Source organism: Oncorhynchus nerka, linkage group LG5 (assembly GCF_034236695.1).
Source record: "Oncorhynchus nerka isolate Pitt River linkage group LG5, Oner_Uvic_2.0, whole genome shotgun sequence".
Taxonomy (NCBI): Eukaryota; Metazoa; Chordata; class Actinopteri; order Salmoniformes; family Salmonidae; genus Oncorhynchus; species Oncorhynchus nerka.
In genome coordinates this window covers 32472251-32500017 of record NC_088400.1, presented here as the reverse complement: position 1 = coordinate 32500017, position 27767 = coordinate 32472251, and the positions used below count along the sequence as shown (strand labels likewise).

The 27767-nt window shown below is 47.3% G+C and overlaps 1 protein-coding gene across 1 annotated transcript in view; it reads right to left on the bottom strand.

Moving 5' to 3' along the window:
* The window catches only part of LOC115127015 (dedicator of cytokinesis protein 2-like), a 192817-nt gene that overhangs the window by 144224 nt on the left and 20826 nt on the right, over window positions 1–27767 (bottom strand). Inside the window, exons 15-21 of the mRNA XM_065018543.1 lie at window positions 19708–19780; window positions 19447–19550; window positions 18745–18928; window positions 15620–15717; window positions 15446–15535; window positions 14996–15096; window positions 8914–9048 (exon numbers count right to left, since the gene is read on the bottom strand). Of these exons, the coding sequence (XP_064874615.1) occupies window positions 8914–9048; window positions 14996–15096; window positions 15446–15535; window positions 15620–15717; window positions 18745–18928; window positions 19447–19550; window positions 19708–19780 (785 nt within the window). The remainder of the gene's footprint in view (window positions 1–8913; window positions 9049–14995; window positions 15097–15445; window positions 15536–15619; window positions 15718–18744; window positions 18929–19446; window positions 19551–19707; window positions 19781–27767) is intronic.

Here is a 27767-nt window from a genome sequence, read left to right as displayed (position 1 = left end):
CACTAACTCTGACAACAACACTAACTCTCCTAACCATGCTCCATTCACCACCATGGGACAACAACACTAACTCTGCCCTAACCAAGCTCCATTCCCCACAGTGGGACAACAACACTAACTCTGCCCTAACCATGCTCCATTCCCCACAGTGGGACAACAACACTAACTCTGCCCTAACCATGCTCCATTCATCACCATGGGACAACAACACTAACTCTGCTCTAACCATGCTCCATTCATCACCATGGGACAACAACACTAACTCTGCCCTAACCATGCTCCATTCCCCACAGTGGGACAACAACACTAACTCTGCCCTAACCATGCTCCATTCATCACCATGGGACAACAACACTAACTCTGTCCTAACCATGCTCCATTCACCACCATGGGACAACAACACTAACTCTGCCCTAACCATGCTCCATTCATCACCATGGAACAACAACACTAACTCTGCCCTAACCATGCTCCATTCCCCACAGTGGCACAACAACACTAACTCTGCCCTAATCATGCTCCATTCATCACCATGGGACAACAACACTAACTCTGCCCTAAACATGCTCCATTCATCACCTTGGGACAACAACACTAACTCTGCTCTAACCATGGTCCATTCACCACCATGGGACAACAACACTAACTCTGCCCTAACCATGCTCCATTCCCCACAGTGGGACAACAACACTAACTCTGCCCTAACCATGCTCCATTCATCACCATGGAACAACAACACAAACTCTGCCCTAACCATGCTCCATTCCAACATAACTCTGCCACAACAGTGGACAACAACACACAACAACACTAACTCTGCCCTAACCATGCTCCATTCATCACCATGGGACAACAACACTAACTCTGTCCTAAACATGCTCCATTCCATTCCCCACAGTGGGACAACAACACTAACTCTGCCCTAACCATGCTCCATTCATCACCTTGGGACAACAACACTAACTCTGCTCTAACCATGGTCCATTCACCACCATGGGACAACAACACTAACTCTGCCCTAACCATGCTCCATTCCCCACAGTGGGACAACAACACTAACTCTGCCCTAACCAAGCTCAATTCCCCACAGTGGGACAACAACACTAACTCTGCCCTAACCATGCTCCATTCATAACCATGGGACAACAACACTAACTCTGCTCTAACCATGCTCCATTCATCACCATGGGACAACAACACAAACTCTGCCCTAACCATGCTCCATTCCCCACAGTGGGACAACAACACTAACTCTGTCCTAACCATGCTCCATTCACCACCATGGGACAACAACACTAACTCTGCTCCATTCCCCACTAACCATGCTAACCATGCCATTCACCACCATGGGACAACAACACTAACTCTGCCCTAACCATGCTCCATTCATCACCATGGAACAACAACACTAACTCTGCCCTAACCATGCTCCATTCCCCACAGTGGCACAACAACACTAACTCTGCCCTAACCATGCTCCATTCCCCACAGTGGGACAACAACACTAACTCTGCCCTAACCATGCTCCATTCATCACCATGGGACAACAACACTAACTCTGCCCTAACCAAGCTCCATTCCCCACAGTGGGACAACAAACTAACTAAACTCCATTGCCCTGGGACAACCATGCCTCCATTCATTCACCATGGGACAACAACACTAACTCCAACACAGTGACTCCATTCACCACCATGGGACAACAACACTAACTCTCATCCCTAACACTAACTCTGCCCTAACCAGCTCCATTCCCCACAGTGGGACAACAACACTAACTCTGCCCTAACCATGCTCCATTCATCACCATGGGACAACAACACTAACTCTGCCCTAACACATGCTCCATTCCCCACAGTGGGACAACAACACTAACTCTGCCCTAACCATGCTGGGACAACAACATCTAACCATGCTCCATTCATCACCATGGGACAACAACACTAACTCTGCCCTAACCATGCTCCATTCCCCACCAGTGGGACAACAACACTAACTCTGCCCTAACCATGCTCCATTCATCCACCAGTGGGACAACAACACTAACTCTGCCCTAACCATGCTCCATTCATCACCATGGGACAACAACACTAACTCTGCCTAACCATGCTCCATTCATCACCATGGGACAACAACACTAACTAACTCACCTGGGACAACAACACTAACTCTGCCTAACCATGCTCCATTCCCACAGCTCCATTGGACAACAACACTAACTCTGCCCTAACCATGCTCCATTCATCACCATGGGACAACAACACTAACTCTGCCCTAACCATGCTCCATTCATCACCATGGAACAACAACACTAACTCTGCCCTAACCATGCTCCATTCCCCACAGTGGCACAACAACACTAACTATGCCCTAACCATGCTCCATTCATCACCATGGGACAACAACACTAACTCTGTCCTAACCATGCTCCATTCACCACCATGGGACAACAACACTAACTCTGCCCTAAACATGCTCCATTCATCACCTAACTCTGGGACAACAACAACACTAACTCTGCTCTAACCATGCTCCATTCACCACCATGGGACAACAACACTAACTCTGCCCTAACCATGCTCCATTCACTCTGCCCAGTGGGACAACAACACTAACTCTGCCCTAACCATGCTCCATTCCCCACAGTGGGACAACAACACTAACTCTGCCCTAACCATGCTCCATTCATCACCATGGGACAACAACACTAACTCTGCTCTAACCATGCTCCATTCATCACCATGGGACAACAACACTAACTCTGCCCTAACCATGCTCCATTCCCCACAGTGGGACAACAACACTAACTCTGTCCTAACCATGCTCCATTCACCACCATGGGACAACAACACTAACTCTGTCCTAACCATGCTCCATTCACCACCATGGGACAACAACACTAACTCTGCCCTAACCATGCTCCATTCATCACCATGGAACAACAACACTAACTCTGCCCTAACCATGCTCCATTCCCCCAGTGGCACAACAACACTAACTCTGCCCTAACCATGCTCCATTCATCACCATGGGACAACAACACTAACTCTGCCCTAATCATGCTCCATTCATCACCATGGGACAACAACACTAACTCTGCTCTAACCATGGTCCATTCACCACCATGGGACAACAACACTAACTCTGCCCTAACCATGCTCCATTCCCCACAGTGGGACAACAACACTAACTCTGCCCTAACCATGCTCCATTCATCACCATGGGACAACAACACTAACTCTGCTCTAACCATGCTCCATTCATCACCAGTGGGACAACAACACTAACTCTGCTCCCTAACTAACCATGCTCCATTCATCACCATGGGACAACAACACTAACTCTGTCCTAACCATGCTCCATTCATCACCATGGGACAACAACACTAACTCTGCCCTAACCATGCTCCATTCATCACCATGGGACAACAACACTAACTCTGCTCTAACCATGCTCCATTCACCACCATGGGACAACAACACTAACTCTGCCCTAACCATGCTCCATTCCCCACAGTGGGACAACAACACTAACTCTGCCCTAACATCAAGCTGCCACCATTCCCCACAGTGGGACAACAACACTAACTCTGCCCTAACCATTCCATTCACCATGGGACAACAACACTAACTCTGCTCTAACCATGCTCCATTCATCACCATGGGACAACAACACAAACTCCTGCCCTAACCACTCTGCTCCATCCATTCATCACCATGGGACAACAACACTAACTCTGCCCTAATCATGCTCCATTCATCACCATGGGACAACAACACTAACTCTGCTCTACACTAACTCTGCTCTAACCATTCCCATCACCATGGGACAACCACTAACTCCCCTAACCATGCTCCATTCATGGGACAACAACACTAACTCTGCCCTAACCATGCTCCATTCCCCCTGGGACAACAACACTAACTCTGCCCTAACCATGCTCCATTCCCCACAGTGGGACAACAACACTAACTCTGCCCTAACCATGCTCCATTCACCACCATGGGACAACAACACTAACTCTGCCCTAACCAAGCTCCATTCCCCACAGTGGGACAACAACACTAACTCTGCCCTAACCAAGCTCCATTCCCCACAGTGGGACAACAACACTAACTCTGCCCTAACCATGCTCCATTCATCACCATGGGACAACAACACTAACTCTGCCCTAACCAAGCTCCATTCCCACCATGGGACAACAACACTAACTCTGCCCTCTGCTCCATTCCCCCTAACCTAAGCTCTCCATTCACCACCATGGGACAACAACACTAACTCTGCTCCTAACCATGGGCAACACTAATTCATCCATTCCCCCATGGGACAACAACACTAACTCTGCCCTAACCATGCTCCATTCATCACCATGGGACAACAACACTAACTCTGCTCTGCCCATTCCCCACAGTCACTCTGCCCTAACCATGCTCCATTCATCACCATGGGACAACAACACTAACTCTGCCCTAACCATGCTCCATTCGCCACCATGGGACAACAACACTAACTCTGCCCTAACCAAGCTCCATTCCCCACAGTGGGACAACAACACTAACTCTGCCCTAACCATGCTCCATTCATCACCATGGGACAACAACACTAACTCTGCCCTAATCATGCTCCATTCATCACCATGGGACAACAACACTAACTCTGCCCTAATCATGCTCCATTCCCCACAGTGGGACAACAACACTAACTCTGCTCTAACCATGCTCCATTCATCACCATGGGACAACAACACTAACTCTGCTCTAACCATGCTCCATTCATCACCATGGGACAACAACACTAACTCTGCCCTAACCAAGCTCCATTCCCCACAGTGGGACAACAACACTAACTCTGCCCTAACCATGCTCCATTCATCACCATGGGACAACAACACTAACTCTGCCCTAATCATGCTCCATTCATCACCATGGGACAACAACACTAACTCTGCCCTAATCATGCTCCATTCATCACCATGGGACAACAACACTAACTCTGCCCTAACCAAGCTCCATTCCCCACAGTGGGACAACAACACTAACTCTGCCCTAACCATGCTCCATTCATCACCATGGGACAACAACACTAACTCTGCTCTAACCATGCTCCATTCATCACCATGGGACAACAACACTAACTCTGCCCTAACCATGCTCCATTCCCCACAGTGGGACAACAACACTAACTCTGCCCTAACCATGCTCCATTCATCACCATGGGACAACAACACTAACTCTGCTCTAACCATGCTCCATTCATCACCATGGGACAACAACACTAACTCTGCCTAACCATGCTCCATTCATCACCATGGGACAACAACACTAACTCTGCTCTAACCATGCTCCATTCATCACCATGGGGACAACAACACTAACTCTGCTAACCATGCTCCATTCATCACCATGGGACAACAACACTAACTCTGCCCTAACCATGCTCCATTCATCACCTGGACAACAACACTAACTCTCATGCTCCATTCATCACCATGGGACAACAACACTAACTCTGCTCTAACCATGCTCCATTCATCACCATGGAACAACAACACTAACTCTGCCCTAACCATGCTCCATTCCCCACAGTGGCACAACAACACTAACTCTGCCCTAGTCATGCTCCATTCATCACCATGGGACAACAACACTAACTCTGCTCTAACCATGCTCCATTCATCACCATGGGACAACAACACTAACTATGCCCTAACCATGCTCCATTCATCACCATGGGACAACAACACTAACTCTGCCCTAACCATGCTCCATTCAACACCATGGGACAACAACACTAACTCTGCTCTAACCATGCTCCATTCATCACCATGGGACAACAACACTAACTCTGCCCTAACCATGCTCCATTCCCCACAGTGGGACAACAACACTAACTCTGCCCTAACCATGCTCCATTCATCACCATGGGACAACAACACTAACTCTGCTCTAACCATGCTCCATTCATCACCATGGAACAACAACACTAACTCTGCCCTAACCATGCTCCATTCATCACCATGGGACAACACTAACTCTGCTCTAACCATGCTCCATTCATCACCATGGGACAACAACACTAACTCTGCCCTAACCATGCTCCATTCCCCACAGTGGGACAACAACACTAACTCTGCCCTAACCATGCTCCATTCATCACCATGGGACAACAACACTAACTCTGCTCTAACCATGCTCCATTCATCACCATGGAACAACAACACTAACTCTGCCCTAACCATGCTCCATTCCCCACAGTGGCACAACAACACTAACTCTGCCCTAACCATGGTCCATTCACCACCATGGGACAACAACACTAACTCTGCCCTAACCATGCTCCATTCATCACCATGGGACAACAACACTAACTCTGCCCTAACCATGCTCCATTCCCCACAGTGGGACAACAACACTAACTCTGCCCTAATCATGGTCCTATCATCACCATGGGACAACAACACTAACTCTGCCCTATCCATGCTCCATTTCCCACAGTGGGACAACAACACTAACTCTGCTCTAACCATGCTCCATTCATCACCATGGGACAACAACACTAACTCTGCCCTAACCATGCTCCATTCCCCACAGTGGGACAACAACACTAACTCTGCTCTGCTCCCTACCATGGGACAACCATGCCCTCCATTCATCACCATGGGACAACAACACTAACTCTGCCCTAACCATGCTCCATTCATTCACTCTCTAACCATGCTCCATTCATCACCATGGGACAACAACACTAACTCTGCCCTAACCATGCTCCATTCATCACCATGGGACAACAACACTAACTCTGCCCTAACCATGCTCCATTCCCCACAGTGGGACAACAACTAACTCTGCCCTATGCTCCACTCTGACAACCCTAATCATGGTCCTATCATCACCATGGGACAACAACACTAACTCTGCCCTAACCATGCTCCATTCATCACCATGGGACAACAACACTAACTCTGCCCTAACCATGGTCCATTCACCACCATGGGACAACAACACTAACTCTGCTCTAACCATGCTCCATTCACCACCATGGGACAACAAAACTAACTCTGCCCTAACCAAGCTCCATTCCCCACAGTGGGACAACAACACTAACTCTGCCCTAACCATGGTCCATTCACCACCATGGGACAACAACACTAACTCTGCTCTAACCATGCTCCATTCATCACCATGGGACAACAACACTAACTCTGCCCTAACCATGCTCCATTCCCCACAGTGGGACAACAACACTAACTCTGCTCTAACCATGCTCCATTCATCACCATGGGACAACAACACTAACTCTGCCCTATCCATGCTCCATTTCCCACAGTGGGACAACAACACTAACAACCATGGTCCATTACCACATCTAACTCTGCCCTAACCATGCTCCATTCATCACCATGGGACAACAACACTAACTCTGTTCTAACCATGCTCCATTCATCACCATGGGACAACAACACTAACTCTGCCCTAACCTGCTCCATTCCCCACAGTGGGACAACAACACTAACTCTGCCCTAATCATGGTCCTATCACCACCATGGGACAGCAACACTAATGCTCTACTCACACCAGATGGACAGGCCATAGGGAGGGAGGGGGGATGGGAAGAATGAGAGACATGTCTACTCACACCAGGGAGGGAGGGAGGGGGAGGGAGGGAGGGAGGGAGGGAGGGAGGGGAGGGAGGGAGGGAGGGAGGGAGGGAGGGAGGGAGGGAGGGAGGGAGGGAGGGAGGGAGGGACTGATTGAAAGGTAGGTAAAGAAAAGAGGAGCGAGAGGAAAACAGATTGATAAATAAAGACTCATGACTGAAGCAGAAAACAGAGGGATAAATAAAGCAGAAAGTTATGGAAGAGAAAGAAAGTGAAACAGAATGGTGAAAGCAGGTTAAAGATAGAGGTTATAGGAGAGAGATAACATCTAATATATTTTCTTCTTATATAAATCAGAGTTCTCTTATAGAACTTGAGAAACTTCTGATTCAAACTGATAAATCTTACATGTTGCACACTAAATCATTGATGAGTTTAGGACATGAATGATACTACAGATTCACCTACAGTACAGTGTGCTCTCCTCTTGAATACTGATTCTCTAGCTAGTGGGAGGGTGCTGTAGACTTGCAGTTCAGAGAGTTTAAACGTTCTGTGCAGTAGTTAGGTAGACTTGAGAAGAGGGCTGGAACAATCCATGATTCTAGCATCACACCAGGGAGAGCAATGACTAGTACACTATCACTCTGGGGTTACTGAACCCATAATGTGGTCATGCAAGTACGCACGCACGCACGCACGCACGCACGCACGCACGCACACACACACACACACACACACACACACACACACACACACACACACACACACACACACACACACACACACACACACACACACACACACACACTGCATATTGTCTCTAAAAACGAACTGACAGACCAACAGACCACACAAGACAAACACCGTAGAAGCATTTACAGCGTTGTTTGAGTTCTGCTAATAATCTGTCAGCATCAAATTATGTGACGCTGTTATTATAAATGTTGTTTATGATTAATATATGGAGCTGCCTTCAGCAGAGTTGACGTATAGCAGTGTCTCCTCTTACACGGCTGCTCATTCAGCACTGGGTCTACTTCATCATCAGTGTTCATTAAAAACGCCACTTCATCATCAATGCTTATTAGCAGCATTAGTGCTGCAATCAGCGTCTTTCAGAGCAAGCTGTCTCTGGGAATTAGCTCGGTAATACAATGACACTATCCCTGCGTGTGTGGGAGGGGTGGGGAAGGGGGGTGTACAAGCCCGTAAACGAGTGTGTACATGCGTGAGTGTGTGTATGCGCGCATACATCTGTATATGCTTGTAAGTGTTAGATGGGGAGAAGGAGGCATACACACACACACACTTACTGAGAGTAAAGCATGCGTGAGCGGACAATGAACTTGAAGATGTACTCCAGGGCTTTGAGGGTACGTAGGTAGTTCTCACACTGCTCCCCTCGACTGGACACATCCAGATACCTCTTCAACACCGACATCAACTTCCTGGGGAGGAGAGGGAGATGGGAGAGGGAGGGGAGTGGGAGTGGGAAAATCTTCATTTCAGAACTGCTAATTACATTTTTCAAACACACACACCACAGCACACTAGGACTATGCTTATATACCATACTGTTCCCAGGAATGGCCTTGGGCTTGTTGGCTAACTGGATTAAATCAATCCAATCCTCTTAAACAATAACAGTTATTACGGAGGATAAGACTATTACTAAAGTGCAACACAATCTGAGGATGCTGTTTAGAGGCTGTCTGAGTCCTAAACGTTAAATGTAACATCAGGAAAAATCTATAACGACATGGCTAGAACTGGGGAAGTCGGTGAGTTGACACATAGGAGGATCCTCCATTTTATTGGAGGGGAGGGGGCAGAAAGAGGAGAGAGATGGATAAAGTGAGAAAGAGAGAGACTAGAGAGTAGCATTGGGTATTTTAGAGCTAAGACTCAGTGAGCCCAGTTTGATTATTCTGGCCAGCCTTCAGTAAAGTGCGAAGGTCAAGTAATCCACCTTATGCTGGTTTCTCAGCCCATAGACTTCTACTGCAGCCCTCAGGCACACAGTATTCACACTGGCACCTGGTGGCTGATTCATGCATTATATACTGACCATACCACTCGGGTCACATGCACGAGCGCTGCAAAATACATTTACACATAAACTCAGCAAAAAAAGAAATGTCCCTTTTTCAGGACCCTGTCTTTCAGAGATGATTCATGAAAATCCAAACAACTTCACAATTCTTTATTGTAAAGGGTTTAAAAACAGTTTCCCATGCTTGTTCAATGAGCCATAAACAATTAATGGACATGCACCTGTGTAACGGTCGTTAAGACACTAACAGCTTACAGAGGATAGGCAATTAAGGTCACAGTTATGAAAACTTAGGACACTAAAGAGGCCTTTCTACTGACTCTGAAAAACATCAAAAGAAAGATGCCCAGGGTCCCTGCTCATCTGCGTGAACGTGACTTAGGCATGCTGCAAGGAGACATGAGGACTGCAGATGTGGCCAAGGCAATAAATTGCAATGTCTGTACTGTGAGATGCCTAAGACAGCCCTACAGGGAGACAGGATGGACAGTTGGTTGTCCTCGCGGTGGCAGACCACGTGTAACAACACCTGCACAGGATCGGTACATCCGAACATCACACCTGCGGGACAGGTACAGGATGGCAACAACAACTGCCCGAGTTACACCAGGAACGTACAATCCCTCCATCAGTGCTCAGACTGTCCGCAATAGGCTGAGAGAGGCTGGACTGATGGCTTGTAGGCCTGTTGTAAGGCAGACAGGACTGGCAAAAAGTGCTCTTCACTGACGAGTCGCGGTTTTCTCTCACCAGGGGTGTGGTCGGATTCGCGTTTATCATTGAAGGAATAAGCATTACACCGAGGCCTGTACTCTGGATGTACTCTGGAGCAGGAACGATTTGGAGGTGGAGGGTCCGTCATGGTCTGGGGCGGTGTGTCACATCATCATTGGACTGAGCTTGTTGTCATTGCAGGCAATCTCAGCACTGTGCATTACAGGGAAGACATCCTCCTCCGTCATGTGGTACCCTTCCTGCAGGCTCATCCTGACATGACCCTCCAGCATTACAATGCCACCAGCCATACTGCTCGTTCTTTGCGTGATTTCCAGCAAGACAGGAATGTCAGTGTTCTGCCATGGCCAACGAAGAGCCCGGATCTCAATCCCATTGAGCACGTCCAGGACCTGTTGGAGGCCTACAAACCTGACTCAGTTACACCAACTCTGTCAGGAAGAATGGGCCAAAATTTACCCAACTTATTGTGGGAAGCTTGTGGAAGGCTACCCGAAACATTTGACCCAAATTAAACAATTTAAAGGCAGTGCTACCAAATACTAATTGAGTGTATGTAAACTTCTGACCCACTGGGAATGTGATGAAAGAAAGAAAAGCTGAAATAAATCATTCTCTCTACTATTATTCTGACATTTAACATTCTTTAAATAAAGTGGTGATCCCAACTGACCTAAAACAGGGAATTTTGTTTAGGATTAAATGTCAGGAATTGTGAAAAACAGTTTAAATGTATTTTGCTAAGATGTATGTAAACTTCCGATTTCAACTGTAAATGTTTGATATCCATCATTTTTATGATTATTTATTTTAATTACGCGCCCTCCAGTTTCACCGGAAGTTAAGTTTGCTGAAAATAAAAGCAGTTGACAATGAGAGGACTACTTTTTTTGATGATTTTAAATGCTATTCAATCATTCACCCACACTGCTCGCTCGCGACTACATAGCCAAGCGCTAAAATAGAACTTGGTTCTTTTTGTGAGACTTGACGCGCTGCAAGTCCCGACTCTCCCATCTCCTCATTGGTTTTTAGGAGCATATTCCCATGTTGGTGATTGAAAGATGAACTGAGGTCCACACTCCAGATGGTGGAGTTAATGCACCTTAAAGTTGGTTGCCAGCGATTCGGTTGACCGTTTTATGTATGGATTAATTGTCCTGAGTAGAGGACCTTGTGCATTTCAGGTAAAATAACAACTCAACTTTTATATCCCAGGACAAATTAGGTAGCAATAGCAAGTTAGCTAGCTAAATTGGCATAAATGTTTGCTTTTCGACCCGTCCCCAAATTAATATAGTTGGTTCAGAGTTAGTTTTGATATTTCAATCTGCGTGTCCTGATCCTATCTGTGGTGGGTGGACAAAATCAACATGTGGACACACATGCGAGTGGTCTGGTCAGCATGTTACACACAGGATCAAGACAGATACACTACATGGCCAAAATTATGTGGACACCTGCTCGTCGAACATCTCATTCCAAAATCATGGCCATTAATATGGAGTTGGTCCCCACTTTGCTGCAATAACAGCCTCCACTCTTCTGGGAAGGCTTTCCACTAGATGTTGGAACATTTCTGCGGGGACTTGCTTCCATTCCAGCCCAAAGGACATTAGTGAGGTTGGGCACTGATGTTGGGTGTTTAGGCCTGGCTCGCAGTCGGTATTCCAATTCGTCCCAAATGTGTTTGATGGGGTTGAGGTCAGGGCTCTGTGCAGGCCAGTCAAGTTCTTCCACACCGATCTCAACAATCCATTTCTGTATGTAACTCGCTTTGTCCACGGGGGCATTGTCATGCTGAAACAGAAAAGGGCCTTCCTCAAACTGTTGTCACAAAGTTGAAAGCACAGAATCGTTCAGAATGTCATTGTATGCTGTAGCGTGAAGATTTCCCAGGTATAGTTCTCCGCCAAACCCAGATTCGTCCGTCGGACTGGCAGATGGTAAAGTGTGATTCATCACTCCATCATTGCTCCAGAGTCCAATGGCAGTGAGATTTACACCACTCCTGCCAACGCTTGGCATTGCGCATGGTTGTCTTAGTTATGTGTGCGGCTGCTCTGCCATGGAAACCCATTTCATGAAGCTCCCAACGAACAGATCTTGTGCTAAAGATGCTTCCAGAGGCAGTTTGGAACTCAGTAGTGAGTGTAGCAACTGAGGACAGACAATTTTTACGCGCTACGCGTTCTGTGAGCTTGTGTGGTCTCCCACTACGCGGCTGAGCCGTTGTTGCTCCTTGACGTTTACACTTCACAATAACAGCACTTACAGTTGACCTGGGCAGCTCTAGCAGGGCAGAGATTTGACTAACTAACTTGTTGTAAAGGTGGCATCCTATGACGGTGCTGCATTGAAAGTCACTGAGCTCTTCACTAAGGCCATTCTACTGCCAATGTTTGTCTATGGAAATTGCATGGCTGTGTGCTCCATTTTACATACCTGTCAGCAACAGGTGTGGCTGAAATAGCCGAATCCACTAGTTTGAAGAGGTGTCCACATACTTTTGTATACAGTCCCTTCAGAAAGTATTCAGACCCCTTGACTTTTTCCTCATTTTATTTTTTTGTTAGTCTTATTCTAAAACATATTAAATAGTTTCCCCACATCAATATACACACAATACCCATTAATGCAACACAATTTTTTTTTTAAAATAACATAACTAATCTGAAATAACATAAGTGTTCAGACCCTTTACTCAGTACTTTGTTGAAGCACCTTTGGCAACGATTACAGCATTGAGTCTTCTTGGGTATGAGGCTACAGGAGTTACTCCCATTGTTCTCTGCAGATCCTCTTAAGCTCTGTCAGGTTAAATTGGGAGCGTTTCTGCACAGCTATTTCCAGGTCTCTCCAGAGATGTTCGATCTAATTCAAGTCCGGGCTCCGGGTGGGCCACTCAAGGATATTCAAAGACTTGTCCCGAAGCCACACCTGCGTTGTCTTGGCTGTGTGCTTAGGGCCGTTGTCCTGGTAGAAGGTAAACCCAGTCTGAGATCCTGAGTGCTCTGGAGCACATTTTCATCAAGGATCTCTCTGTACTTTTCTACCTTCATCTTTGCCTTGATCCTTCAGTCCCTGCCGCTGTAAAACATCCCGATAGCATGATGCTGCCACCACCAAGCTTCACCATAGGGACGGTGCCTGGTTTCTCAAGACGTGACACTTGGCATTCAGGCCTAATAGTTCAATCTTGGTTTCATCAGACCAAAGAATCTTGTTTCTCATGGTCTGAGAGACTTTAGGTGCCTTTTGGCAAACTCCAAGCGGGCTTTCATGTGCCTTTTACTGAGGAGTGGCTCCCATCTGGCCACTCTACCATAGAGGCCTGATTGGTGGAGTGCTGCAGAGATGGTTGTCCTTCTAGAAGGTTCTCCCATCTCCACAGAGGAACTCTGGAGCTCTGTCAGTGTGACCATCATATTCTTGGTCACCTCCCTGACCTTGGCCCTTCTCCCCCGATTGCTCTAGGAAGAGTCTTTGTGGTTCCAAACTTCTTCCATTTAAAAATGATGTAGGCCATTGTGTTCTCGGGGACCTTCAATGCTGCAGACATTTTTTGGTACCCTTCTCGAGATCTGTGTCTCGACACAATCATGGCTCAGGGCTCTATGGACAATTACTTCGACCTCATGGCCTGGTTTTTGCTCTGACATGCACTGTCAAACGTGGGACCTTATATAGACAGGTGTGTGCCTTTGCAAATCATGTCCAATCATTTGAATTTACCACAGGTGGACTCCAATCAAGTTGTAGAAACATCTCAAGGATGATCAATGGAAACAGAATGCACCTGAGCTCAATTTTAAATAAGGTATTTCTGTTTTAGAATTTGTCTAAAAACCAGTTTTTGCTTTGTCATTATGGGGCATTGTGTGTAGATTGCTGAGATTTAAAAAATATTTATATTTTATCCATTTTAGAATACGATTATTGTGAATACGCAATCTCCCTAATAATCCTTCACTCGCGCTAAAGAGGGAGGCTTGTGCTGCTGGTGTTGCCACATGTGCAGATCAATTATACAACTGGAACTCTGATTCAGCCTGTTTACATGTCCTAACAATTATAAAGATTGCTCATAAATAAATGTTTTAATTGGCGTATGCTTACCTTGATTTTGAATTTACACCGATTAAGATAAGCAGAGTAAAGTGTTTACATGACTATTGCCGTACTCAGCCTACTGCCATAATCAGTTTAAAATTGAATTATTAGTGTGCATGTAAACATACCATACCCTACCTGAAACCAGCACTATCATGAGGCCTACATCATCTGTCATCATAATGCTAATGATGACACACGTCATTCAACAGTTTAAAATCAATGTGTTCATCATCTCCTGTGGAAATGTCATTATGAGTCTGACATGTTGAGTCATTATCAATACAGCTTACTGCTTTAACTACACCGTCTTACTAGCAATGTGAAAGTGATGGCATTTCCAAGGAAATTGGAAATGCAATACATTATTATTACAATGATGGCATTAAAGTCTTCATCAGGCTGCTTCTAAGACAATAAGACAGTGAGACAGTGAGAAGAGGAGGGGTTGGACAGCGGACGAGGAGGGGTTGGACACCGGAAGTAGTACTGACTTGTAGGCCAGCGTGGCGCTGAAGTGTTGTTTGATGTAGGCCTCCAACACCGTGTTAAAATGCTGGAACTTCCTGTCTGCTATCAGACCAATGATGTATATCTGAGACAGAGAGAGCGAGAGGTAGAGAGAGCGAGAGAGAGGTAGAGAGAGAGTAGTAGAGAGAGCGAGAGGGGGAGAGAGAGGTAGAGAGAGAGAGGGGAGGAGAGGAAGGGATAACAGTTGTATTTGATATGGTGAGAGAGCTGGCCTCATTGGTACAAAGACACACAAACAAGCAACAGACAGACATACAGAGATGTTTATTCAGAGTGAGAATAACAGAGGCTTATGGATAGAGATCGAGAGACAGCCACATGCAGAAACTGACTGACAGAGAACAGAGCAGGTACAAGAGTGACAGAGAATATAAGTGAGAGACATGAACACCCACACACACTCACTCACTCACCAGGGCGTCGAACACTAGGATGTCGTAGTCGTCAGTCTGGGAATGTTCCATCATGATGGTGAACAGAGCATCCAGAGTGTCCTGGAGAAACTAGGAGGGGAAGAGAGGCCATTAGATTACACACACACACAGTAGACAGACACACACACACACACACGCAGTACACACACACACCTTGACCACTTCCTCTCCGTCAATGATCTTGAGTTTCTCCAGGTTTTCTTTGAGGAGCTCAGGACGAGTCCTCCATTTCAGTAGACCCAGCAAGCCCACTGAGAAGGAGAAAGACAACAATCCATCAAGCCACAAATCTATCCATTCTTTAATCCACATATATATCAATCCATCCATCAATCCACATATCCATCCATCCATCATCCATCTATCCATCCATCCATCCACCATAACACACATCCATCCATCAATCCACATGTGCATCCATCCATCCATCCATCCATCCATCCATCCATCCATCCATCCATCCATCCATCCATCCATCCATCAATCCATCCATCCATCCATCATACCACACATCAATCCACATATCCATCCATCCATCCATCCATCCACATATCCATCCATCAATCTATCCATATATCCATCAATCCACATATCCATCCATCAATCCACATACCCATCCATCCATCAATCAAATTGAATCAATCAAAGTGCAATACAGAAACCCCGCCTAAAACCACAAACAGCAAGCAATGCAGATGTAGAAACAAGATGGCTTGGAAAAACTCCCAAGAAAGGCAGGAATCTAGGAAGAAACCTAGAGAGGAACCAGGTTATGAGGGGTGGTCTGCCCTCCTCTTGATGTGCCAGGTGGATATTATAAGAGAACAAAGCCATCCATCAATCCATACATCCACATATCCATCCATCCACATATCCATACATCCATCCATTCACATACCCATCCATTAATCCATCCATCCATTCATCCATCAATCCACATATCCATCCATCAATCCATCAATTCATCAATCCACATATCCATCCTTCCAACTATCAATCCATCCACCAAACCACATATCCATCCATCCATCAAACCACAAAAAATCCATTCATCCATTCATCCATCCATCAAACGACATATCCAACCATCCATCCACCAATCTATCAATCCATCCATTAATCCATGTCTATCAATCCATCAAACCACATGTCCATCCATCCACCAATCTATCAATCCACATATCCATCCATGAATCAATTAATCCACATATCCATCCATCCATCCATCCATCAAACCACATATCAATCCATCCATTCATTCATCCATCCAACCATCCATCCACCAAACCACGTATCAATCCATCCATCCATCAATCAAATCACATATCAATCCATCCATCCATCCACCCACTTATCCATCCATCAATCCACATACCCTTCCATTGATCCATCCATCTATCCATCAATCCATCCATCATACCACACACCTATCCATCAATCTATATGTCCATCCATCCATCAATCCATCAATCTACATATCCATCCATTCATCCATCCATCATCCATCTATCCATTCATCCATACATCAATCCACATATCCATCCATCAATCAAGCAAATTGAATCAATCAAAGTGCAGTACAGAAACCCAGCCTAAAACCACAAACAGCAAGCAATGCAGATGGAGAAACACGATGGCTAGGAAAAACTCCCAAGAAAGGCAGGAACCTAGGAAGAAACCTAGAGAGGAACCAGGTTATGAGGGGTGGTCTGGCCTCCTCTGGATGTGCCAGGTGGATATTATAAGAGAACAAAGCCATCCATCAATCTATCCATCCATCAATAAATCAAAGCACATATCCATACATCCACAAATCCATCAATCCACATATCCATCCACCAATCTATCAATCCATCCATCAATCCACATGTCCATCAATCCACATGTCCATCCATCCATCCCATCCATCAAACCACATATCAATCAATCCATCCATCCATCCATCCATCCATCAATCCACATATCCATCCATGAATCCACATGTCCATCCATCCACCCATCCATCAAAGCACATATCAATCAATCAATCCATCCATCAATCCAATTATCCATCCATTAATCAATTAATCCACATATCCATCCATCCATCCACCAATCTATCAATCCATCCATCAAACCACATGTCCATCCATCCATCCCATCCATCAAACCACATATCAATCAATCCATCCATCCATCCATCCATCCATCCATCCATCCATCAATCCATCCATCCATCCATCCATCCATCCATCCATCCATCCATCCATCCATCCATCCATCCATCCATCCATCCATCCATCCATCCATCCATCCATCCATCAAACCACATATCCATCCACCAATCTATCAATCCATCAATCCACATGTCCATCCATCCATCAATCCACATATCCATCCATTAATCAATTAATCCACATATCCATCCATCCACAAATCCATCCATCCATCCATCCATCCATCCACCAAACCACATATCAATCCATCCTTCCGTCCACCAAACCATATATCAATCCATTCATCCATCCATCCATACTTCCTTTGAAAGCCCACATGACTTGGCCCCACCCTGGGGGTTTGAGGGGGCTTGTTGAGGGGCCAGAGTTTTTGGAGAAGCCCTGTTTAAGCCTTGGCCAATACAATGGAAATGAACTAGGAATTCAATTCAAGCACCAGATTTAGTCCATGTGGAAATGGGTATTTGGCAGTGAGAGGGAATGTACACATCGCCCCATTCACGGTTACTTTCCCCTGCCCAATTAGAAACACACAAAAAACAACATACGCTCCCTTCTGTATGACATAGACCATGGTAAGCTCCCTACGTAGTGTAGACCACTGAAGCCCCTGTACAGGTGTTAGTGTTCAGTAATGTCTTCCTCAGTAGTGAACCTGCCTGCCTGCTGTCCATCTGTTGACTGGGCGTACAGGTCCAGGTAGAGATGGATCATATCCCTCATCCGGACAGCTGCTCTTGTGTGTGTGTGTGTGTGTGTGTGTGTGTGTGTGTGTGTGTGTGTGTGTGTGTGTGTGTGTGTGTGTGTGCGTGTGCGCGTGCGCGTGCGCGTGCGTGTGTGCGTGTGCGTGTGCGTGTGTGTGTTATATCTGGACTGGTGATTAACACGGCAGCACAGTTATCATTACAATGATGAACTGGCTTCTTCAGCAACAGCTGTTCCACAGCACCGGTATGCCATGCCAGGGCCCTGGCTGTGTATGGGGGAAGTGCATGTGTGCGTTTGTGTGTATGACAAAACTACGACATACTCTGTCTGTTCTGAGACCACACACACACACACCGTTTTGAGTGAGCTTGGTGGAGCAGACGAGGGTTGAGATGGTGAAGCTGTCTCTGGAGCTGACAGACAGGCCTCCTACACTGCTGGTGCTGCGGCTCAGTGTCCCCGTCTTGTGAACGTCCACATAACGCGTAGAGGGTAGGGACAGGTACGAGTTCACATCCTCCATACGCTTACTCTCCCCCTGTAGAGAGAAGGAGAGAGACAGAGAGGGTGGGAAGAGAGAGAGGGTGTGAGGAGAGAGAAAGAGGAGCGAGAGGGTGGGGTTATAGAGAGAGAGAGCGTAAGAGAGAAAGATGGGAGAGAGAGAGAGTGCGGTAAGAGAGAGGGGGGGAGAAAGAGGAGAGAGAGAGAGAGAGGGGGTGAGGTGATAGAGAGAGAGGGGGGAGAAAGAGGAGAGAGAGGGGGGAGAGAGAGTTTAGAGAGGGTTTAGTTTGGGAGTGAATCAACAGTAATTCATCTTCATTCCTTTTAGCACTTAATCAATAATTCCACTTCATTTGGCAGTGAATCTATAATTATTCAGTTAGCCTGTTCAGTCGGTTGTGAAACTTTAATAATTCAGTGTCCTTGGCGATTTGGCTGTGACTCTGACGTAATTCAATTATTCAGTTCATTTAACTCTGAATCTGTACTGGTTCATTTATAACGTTAATTTGTTCGTTTTGTAGCTGTGTGAATCGGAGTTGATTCAGTTCTGACCTTGAAGACCACCAGGTCATGAAGCCCGTCCTTCAGCACGGTTCCATCTTCCTTCATCAGGCGAACAAACGCCATGGCAAAGTTCTTCTCACTCTTATCCTTAGCTACACAGAGAGAGAGCGAAAGAGAGAGAGAATTAAGATAATTCATTTAGTAGATGAAAGCAATGGCTTCCTCCCTGTCACATTGCTTTCAAACTTCCAACCCTTTCAGCTCAGTGATAAAGAAGGTAAGGATGAGGGCAGAGTTGGGTGTACTCACACTCCTGAGAGGAGCGGTGTCTGAACATGAAGCGCAGGTGGATCCTGTGCATCTCCTCCAGAGGGATGGCCACCTATAGGACGGAGGACAACATTACATCTACTGTCTGGGCCCTGTGCTATAGGACGGAGGACAACATTACATCTCCTGTTAGGGCCCTGTGCTATAGGACGGAGGACAACATTACATCTCCTGTTAGGGCCCTGTGCTATAGGACGGAGGACAACATTACATCTCCTGTCAGGGCCCTGTGCTATAGGACGGAGGACAACATTACATCTCCTGTTAGGGCCCTGTGCTATAGGACGGAGGACAACATTACATCAGCTGTCAGGGCCCTGTGCTATAGGACGGAGGACAACATTACATCTCCTGTTAGGGCCCTGTGCTATAGGACGGAACACAACATTACATCTCCTGTTAGGGCCCTGTGCTATAGGACGGAGGACAACATTACATCTACTGTTAGGGCCCTGTGCTATAGGACGGAGGACAACACAACATCTCCTGTCTGGGCCCTGTGCTTTAAGACAGAGGACAACATTACATCTCCTGTTAGGGCCCTGTGCTATAGGACGGAGGACAACATTACATCTCCTGTTAGGGCCCTGTGCTATAGGACAGAGGACAACATTACATCTCCTGTCAGGGCCCTGTGCTATAGGACGAAGGACAACATTACATCTCCTGTTAGGGCCCTGTGCTATAGGACGGAGGACAACATTACATCTCCTGTTAGGGCCCAGTGCTATAGGACAGAGGACAACATTACATCTACTGTTAGGGCCCTGTGCTATAGGACGGAGGACAACATTACATCTCCTGTTAGGGCCCTGTGCTATAGGACAGAGGACAACATTACATCTACTGTCAGGGCCCTGTGCTATAGGACGGAGGACAACATTACATCTCCTGTTAGGGCCCTGTGCTATAGGATGAAGGACAACATTACATCTCCTGTCAGGGCCCTGTGCTATAGGATGAAGGACAACATTACATCTCCTGTTAGGGCCCTGTGCTATAGGATGAAGGACAACAGTACATCTCATGTTAGGGCCCTGTGCTATAGGACGGAGGACAACATTACATCTCATGTTAGGGCCCTGTGCTATAGGACGGAGGACAACATTACATCTACTGTTAGGGCCCTGTGCTATAGGACGGAGGACAACATTACATCTCCTGTCAGGGCCCTGTGCTATAGGACGGAGGACAACATTACATCTACTGTTAGGGCCCTGTGCTATAGGACAGAGGACAACATTACATCTCCTGTCAGGGCCCTGTGCTATAGGACAGAGGACAACATTACATCTCATGTTAGGGCCCTGTGCTATAGGACGGAGGACAACACAACATCTCCTGTCTGGGCCCTGTGCTTTAAGACAGAGGACAACATTACATCTCCTGTTAGGGCCCTGTGCTATAGGACGGAGGACAACATTACATCTCCTGTCAGGGCCCTGTGCTATAGGACGGAGGACAACATTACATCTCCTGTTAGGGCCCTGTGCTATAGGACAGAGGACAACATTACATCTCCTGTTAGGGCCCTGTGCTATAGGACGGAGGACAACATTACATCTCCTGTTAGGGCCCTGTGCTATAGGACAGAGGACAACATTACATCTACTGTCAGGGCCCTGTGCTATAGGACGGAGGACAACATTACATCTACTGTTAGGGCCCTGTGCTATAGGATGAAGGACAACATTACATCTCCTGTCAGGGCCCTGTGCTATAGGATGAAGGACAACATTACATCTCCTGTTAGGGCCCTGTGCTATAGGATGAAGGACAACATTAAATCTCATGTTAGGGCCCTGTGCTATAGGACGGAGGACAACATTACATCTCATGTTAGGGCCCTGTGCTATAGGACGGAGGACAACATTACATCTACTGTTAGGGCCCTGTGCTATAGGACGGAGGACAACATTACATCTCCTGTCAGGGCCCTGTGCTATAGGACGGAGGACAACATTACATCTACTGTTAGGGCCCTGTGCTATAGGACAGAGGACAACATTACATCTCCTGTCAGGGCCCTGTGCTATAGGACAGAGGACAACATTACATCTCATGTTAGGGCCCTGTGCTATAGGACGGAGGACAACATTACATCTCATGTTAGGGCCCTGTGCTATAGGACGGAGGACAACATTACATCTCCTGTCAGGGCCCTGTGCTATAGGACAGAGGACAACATTACATCTCATGTTAGGGCCCTGTGCTATGGGACGGAGGACAACATTACATCTCCTGTTAGGGCCCTGTGCTATAGGACGGAGGACAACATTACATCTCATGTTAGGGCCCTGTGCTATGGGACGGAGGACAACATTACATCTCCTGTCAGGGCCCTGTGCTATAGGACGGAGGACAACATTACATCTACTGTTAGGGCCCTGTGCTATAGGACAGAGGACAACATTACATCTCCTGTCAGGGCCCTGTGCTATAGGACAGAGGACAACATTACATCTCATGTTAGGGCCCTGTGCTATAGGATGAAGGACAACATTACATCTCCTGTTAGGGCCCTGTGCTATAGGACGGAGGACAACATTACATCTCCTGTTCTCTATAGGACAGAGGACAACATTACATCTCCTGTCAGGGCCCTGTGCTATAGGACGAAGGACAACATTACATCTCCTGTTAGGGCCCTGTGCTATAGGACGGAGGACAACATTACATCTCCTGTTAGGGCCCAGTGCTATAGGACAGAGGACAACATTACATCTACTGTTAGGGCCCTGTGCTATAGGACGGAGGACAACATTACATCTCCTGTTAGGGCCCTGTGCTATAGGACAGAGGACAACATTACATCTACTGTCAGGGCCCTGTGGTATAGGACGGAGGACAACATTACATCTCCTGTTAGGGCCCTGTGCTATAGGATGAAGGACAACATTACATCTCCTGTCAGGGCCCTGTGCTATAGGATGAAGGACAACATTACATCTCCTGTTAGGGCCCTGTGCTATAGGATGAAGGACAACAGTACATCTCATGTTAGGCCCTGTGCTATAGGACGGAGGACAACATTACATCTCATGTTAGGGCCCTGTGCTATAGGACGGAGGACAACATTACATCTACTGTTAGGCCCTGTGCTATAGGACGGAGGACAACATTACATCTCCTGTCAGGGCCCTGTGCTATAGGACGGAGGACAACATTACATCTACTGTTAGGGCCCTGTGCTATAGGACAGAGGACAACATTACATCTCCTGTCAGGGCCCTGTGCTATAGGACAGAGGACAACATTACATCTCATGTTAGGGCCCTGTGCTATAGGACGGAGGACAACACAACATCTCCTGTCTGGGCCCTGTGCTTTAAGACAGAGGACAACATTACATCTCCTGTTAGGGCCCTGTGCTATAGGACGGAGGACAACATTACATCTCCTGTCAGGGCCCTGTGCTATAGGACGGAGGACAACATTACATCTCCTGTTAGGGCCCTGTGCTATAGGACAGAGGACAACATTACATCTCCTGTTAGGGCCCTGTGCTATGGGACGGAGGACAACATTACATCTCCTGTCAGGGCCCTGTGCTATAGGACGGAGGACAACATTACATCTACTGTTAGGGCCCTGTGCTATAGGACAGAGGACAACATTACATCTCCTGTCAGGGCCCTGTGCTATAGGACAGAGGACAACATTACATCTCATGTTAGGGCCCTGTGCTATAGGATGAAGGACAACATTACATCTCCTGTTAGGGCCCTGTGCTATAGGACGGAGGACAACATTACATCTCCTGTTAGGGCCCTGTGCTATAGGACAGAGGACAACATTACATCTCCTGTCAGGGCCCTGTGCTATAGGACGAAGGACAACATTACATCTCCTGTTAGGGCCCTGTGCTATAGGACGGAGGACAACATTACATCTCCTGTTAGGGCCCAGTGCTATAGGACAGAGGACAACATTACATCTACTGTTAGGGCCCTGTGCTATAGGACGGAGGACAACATTACATCTCCTGTTAGGGCCCTGTGCTATAGGACAGAGGACAACATTACATCTACTGTCAGGGCCCTGTGCTATAGGACGGAGGACAACATTACATCTCCTGTTAGGGCCCTGTGCTATAGGATGAAGGACAACATTACATCTCCTGTCAGGGCCCTGTGCTATAGGATGAAGGACAACATTACATCTCCTGTTAGGGCCCTGTGCTATAGGATGAAGGACAACAGTACATCTCATGTTAGGGCCCTGTGCTATAGGACGGAGGACAACATTACATCTCATGTTAGGGCCCTGTGCTATAGGACGGAGGACAACATTACATCTACTGTTAGGGCCCTGTGCTATAGGACGGAGGACAACATTACATCTCCTGTCAGGGCCCTGTGCTATAGGACGGAGGACAACATTACATCTACTGTTAGGGCCCTGTGCTATAGGACAGAGGACAACATTACATCTCCTGTCAGGGCCCTGTGCTATAGGACAGAGGACAACATTACATCTCATGTTAGGGCCCTGTGCTATAGGACGGAGGACAACACAACATCTCCTGTCTGGGCCCTGTGCTTTAAGACAGAGGACAACATTACATCTCCTGTTAGGGCCCTGTGCTATAGGACGGAGGACAACATTACATCTCCTGTCAGGGCCCTGTGCTATAGGACGGAGGACAACATTACATCTCCTGTTAGGGCCCTGTGCTATAGGACAGAGGACAACATTACATCTCCTGTTAGGGCCCTGTGCTATAGGACGGAGGACAACATTACATCTCCTGTTAGGGCCCTGTGCTATAGGACAGAGGACAACATTACATCTACTGTCAGGGCCCTGTGCTATAGGACGGAGGACAACATTACATCTACTGTTAGGGCCCTGTGCTATAGGATGAAGGACAACATTACATCTCCTGTCAGGGCCCTGTGCTATAGGATGAAGGACAACATTACATCTCCTGTTAGGGCCCTGTGCTATAGGATGAAGGACAACATTAAATCTCATGTTAGGGCCCTGTGCTATAGGAGGCCTCTGTGCTATAGGACGGAGGACAACATTACATCTCATGTTAGGGCCCTGTGCTATAGGACGGAGGACAACATTACACATTACATCTCCTGTCAGGGCCCTGTGCTAGGACGGAGGACAACATTACATCTACTGTTAGGGCCCTGTGCTATAGGATGGAGGACAACATTACATCTCCTGTCAGGGCCCTGTGCTAGGACAGAGGACAACATTACATCTCATGTTAGGGCCCTGTGCTATAGGACGGAGGACAACATTACATCTAGGACGGAGGACAACATTACATCTCCCTGTCCTGTGCTATAGGACAGAGGTCAGGGCCCTGTGCTATAGGACGGAGGACAACATTACATCTCCTGTTAGGGCCCTGTGCTATAGGACGGAGGACAACATTACATCTCCTGTTAGGGCCCTGTGCTATAGGACAGAGGACAACATTACATCTCCTGTCAGGGCCCTGTGCTATAGGACAGAGGACAACATTACATCTCATGTTAGGGCCCTGTGCTATAGGATGAAGGACAACATTACATCTCCTGTTAGGGCCCTGTGCTATAGGACGGAGGACAACATTACATCTCCTGTTAGGGCCCTGTGCTATAGGACAGAGGACAACATTACATCTCCTGTTAGGGCCCTGTGCTATAGGACGGAGGACAACATTACATCTCCTGTTAGGGCCCTGTGCAGGACAGGACAACATTACATCTACTGTCAGGGCCCTGTGCTATAGGACGGAGGACAACATTACATGAAGGACAACATTACATCTCCTGTTAGGGCCCTGTGCTATAGGATGAAGGACAACATTACATCTCATGTTAGGGCCCTGTGCTATAGGACGGAGGACAACATTACATCTCTCATGTTAGGGCCCTGTGCTATAGGACGGAGGACAACATTACATCTACTGTTAGGGCCCTGTGCTATAGGACGGAGGACAACATTACATCTCCTGTCAGGGCCCTGTGCTATAGGACGGAGGACAACATTACATCTACTGTTAGGGCCCTGTGCTATAGGACGGAGGACATTACATCTCCTGTCAGGGCCCTGTAAGACAGAGGACAACATTATAGGGCCCTGTGCTATAGGACGGAGGACAACATTACATCTCCTGTCAGGGCCCTGTGCTATAGGATGGAGGACAACATTACATCTCCTGTTAGGGCCCTGTGCTATAGGATGGAGGGAGGGCCCTGTGCTATAGGATGGAGGACAACATTACATCTATGTTAGGCCCTGTGCTATAGGATGAGGACAACATTACATCTCCTGTCAGGGCCCTGTGCTATAGGACGGAGGACAACATTACATCTCCTGTCAGGGCCCTGTGCTATAGGACGGAGGACAACATTACATCTCCTGTTAGGGCCCTGTGCTATAGGACGGAGGACAACATTACATCTCCTGTTAGGGCCCTGTGCTATAGGACGGAGGACAACATTACATCTCCTGTTAGGGCCCTGTGCTATAGGACGGAGGACAACATTACATCTCCTGTTAGGGCCCTGTGCTATGGGACGGAGGACAACATTACATCTCCTGTCAGGGCCCTGTGCTATAGGACGGAGGACAACATTACATCTACTGTTAGGGCCCTGTGCTATAGGACAGAGGACAACATTACATCTCCTGTCAGGGCCCTGTGCTATAGGACAGAGGACAACATTACATCTCCTGCCCTGTCTAGGGCCCTGTGCTATAGGATGGAGGACAACATTACATCTCCTGTCAGGGCCCTGTGCTATCAGGATAGGACGGAGGACAACATTACATCTCCTGTTAGGGCCCTGTGCTATAGGATGGAGGACAACATTACATCTCATGTCAGGGCCCTGTGCTATAGGACGGAGGACAACATTATCTCATGTTCTGTCTATGGGACGGAGGACAACATTACATCTCTCATGTTAGGGCCCTGTGCTATAGGACAGAGGACAACATTACATCTCCTGTTAGGGCCCTGTGCTATAGGACGGAGGACAACATTACATCTCCTGTTAGGGCCCTGTGCTATAGGACGGAGGACAACATTACATCTACTGTCAGGGCCCTGTGCTATAGGACGGAGGACAACATTACATCTACTGTCAGGGCCCTGTGCTATAGGACGGAGGACAACATTACATCTCCTGTTAGGGCCCTGTGCTATAGGATGAAGGACAACATTACATCTCCTGTCAGGGCCCTGTGCTATAGGACGGAGGACAACATTACATCTCATGTTAGGGCCCTGTGCTATAGGACGGAGGACAACATTACATCTCCTGTTAGGGCCCTGTGCTATAGGACGGAGGACAACATTACATCTCCTGTTAGGGCCCTGTGCTAAATGGACGGAGGACAACATTACATCTCATGTTAGGGCCCTGTGCTATAGGACGGAGGACAACATTACATCTCCTGTCAGGGCCCTGTGCTATAGGACGGAGGACAACATTACATCTCCTGTCAGGGCCCTGTGCTATAGGACGGAGGACAACATTACATCTCCTGTCAGGGCCCTGTGCTATAGGACGGAGGACAACATTACATCTCCTGTTAGGGCCCTGTGCTATAGGACGGAGGACAACATTACATCTCCTGTTAGGGCCCTGTGCTATAGGACGGAGGACAACATTACATCTACTGTCTGGGCCCTGTGCTATGGGACGGAGGACAACATTACATCTCCTGTTAGGGCCCTGTGCTATAGGACGGAGGACAACATTACATCTCCTGTTAGGGCCCTGTGCTATAGGACGGAGGACAACATTACATCTCCTGTCAGGGCCCTGTGCTATAGGACGGAGGACAACATTACATCTCCTGGTAGGGCCCTGTGCTATAGGACGGAGGACAACATTACATCTCCTGTTAGGGCCCTGTGCTATAGGACGGAGGACAACATTACATCTCCTGTCAGGGCCCTGTGCTATAGGACGGAGGACAACATTACATCTCCTGTCAGGGCCCTGTGCTATAGGATGGAGGACAACATTACATCTACTGTCAGGGCCCTGTGCTATAGGACAGAGGACAACATTACATCTCAT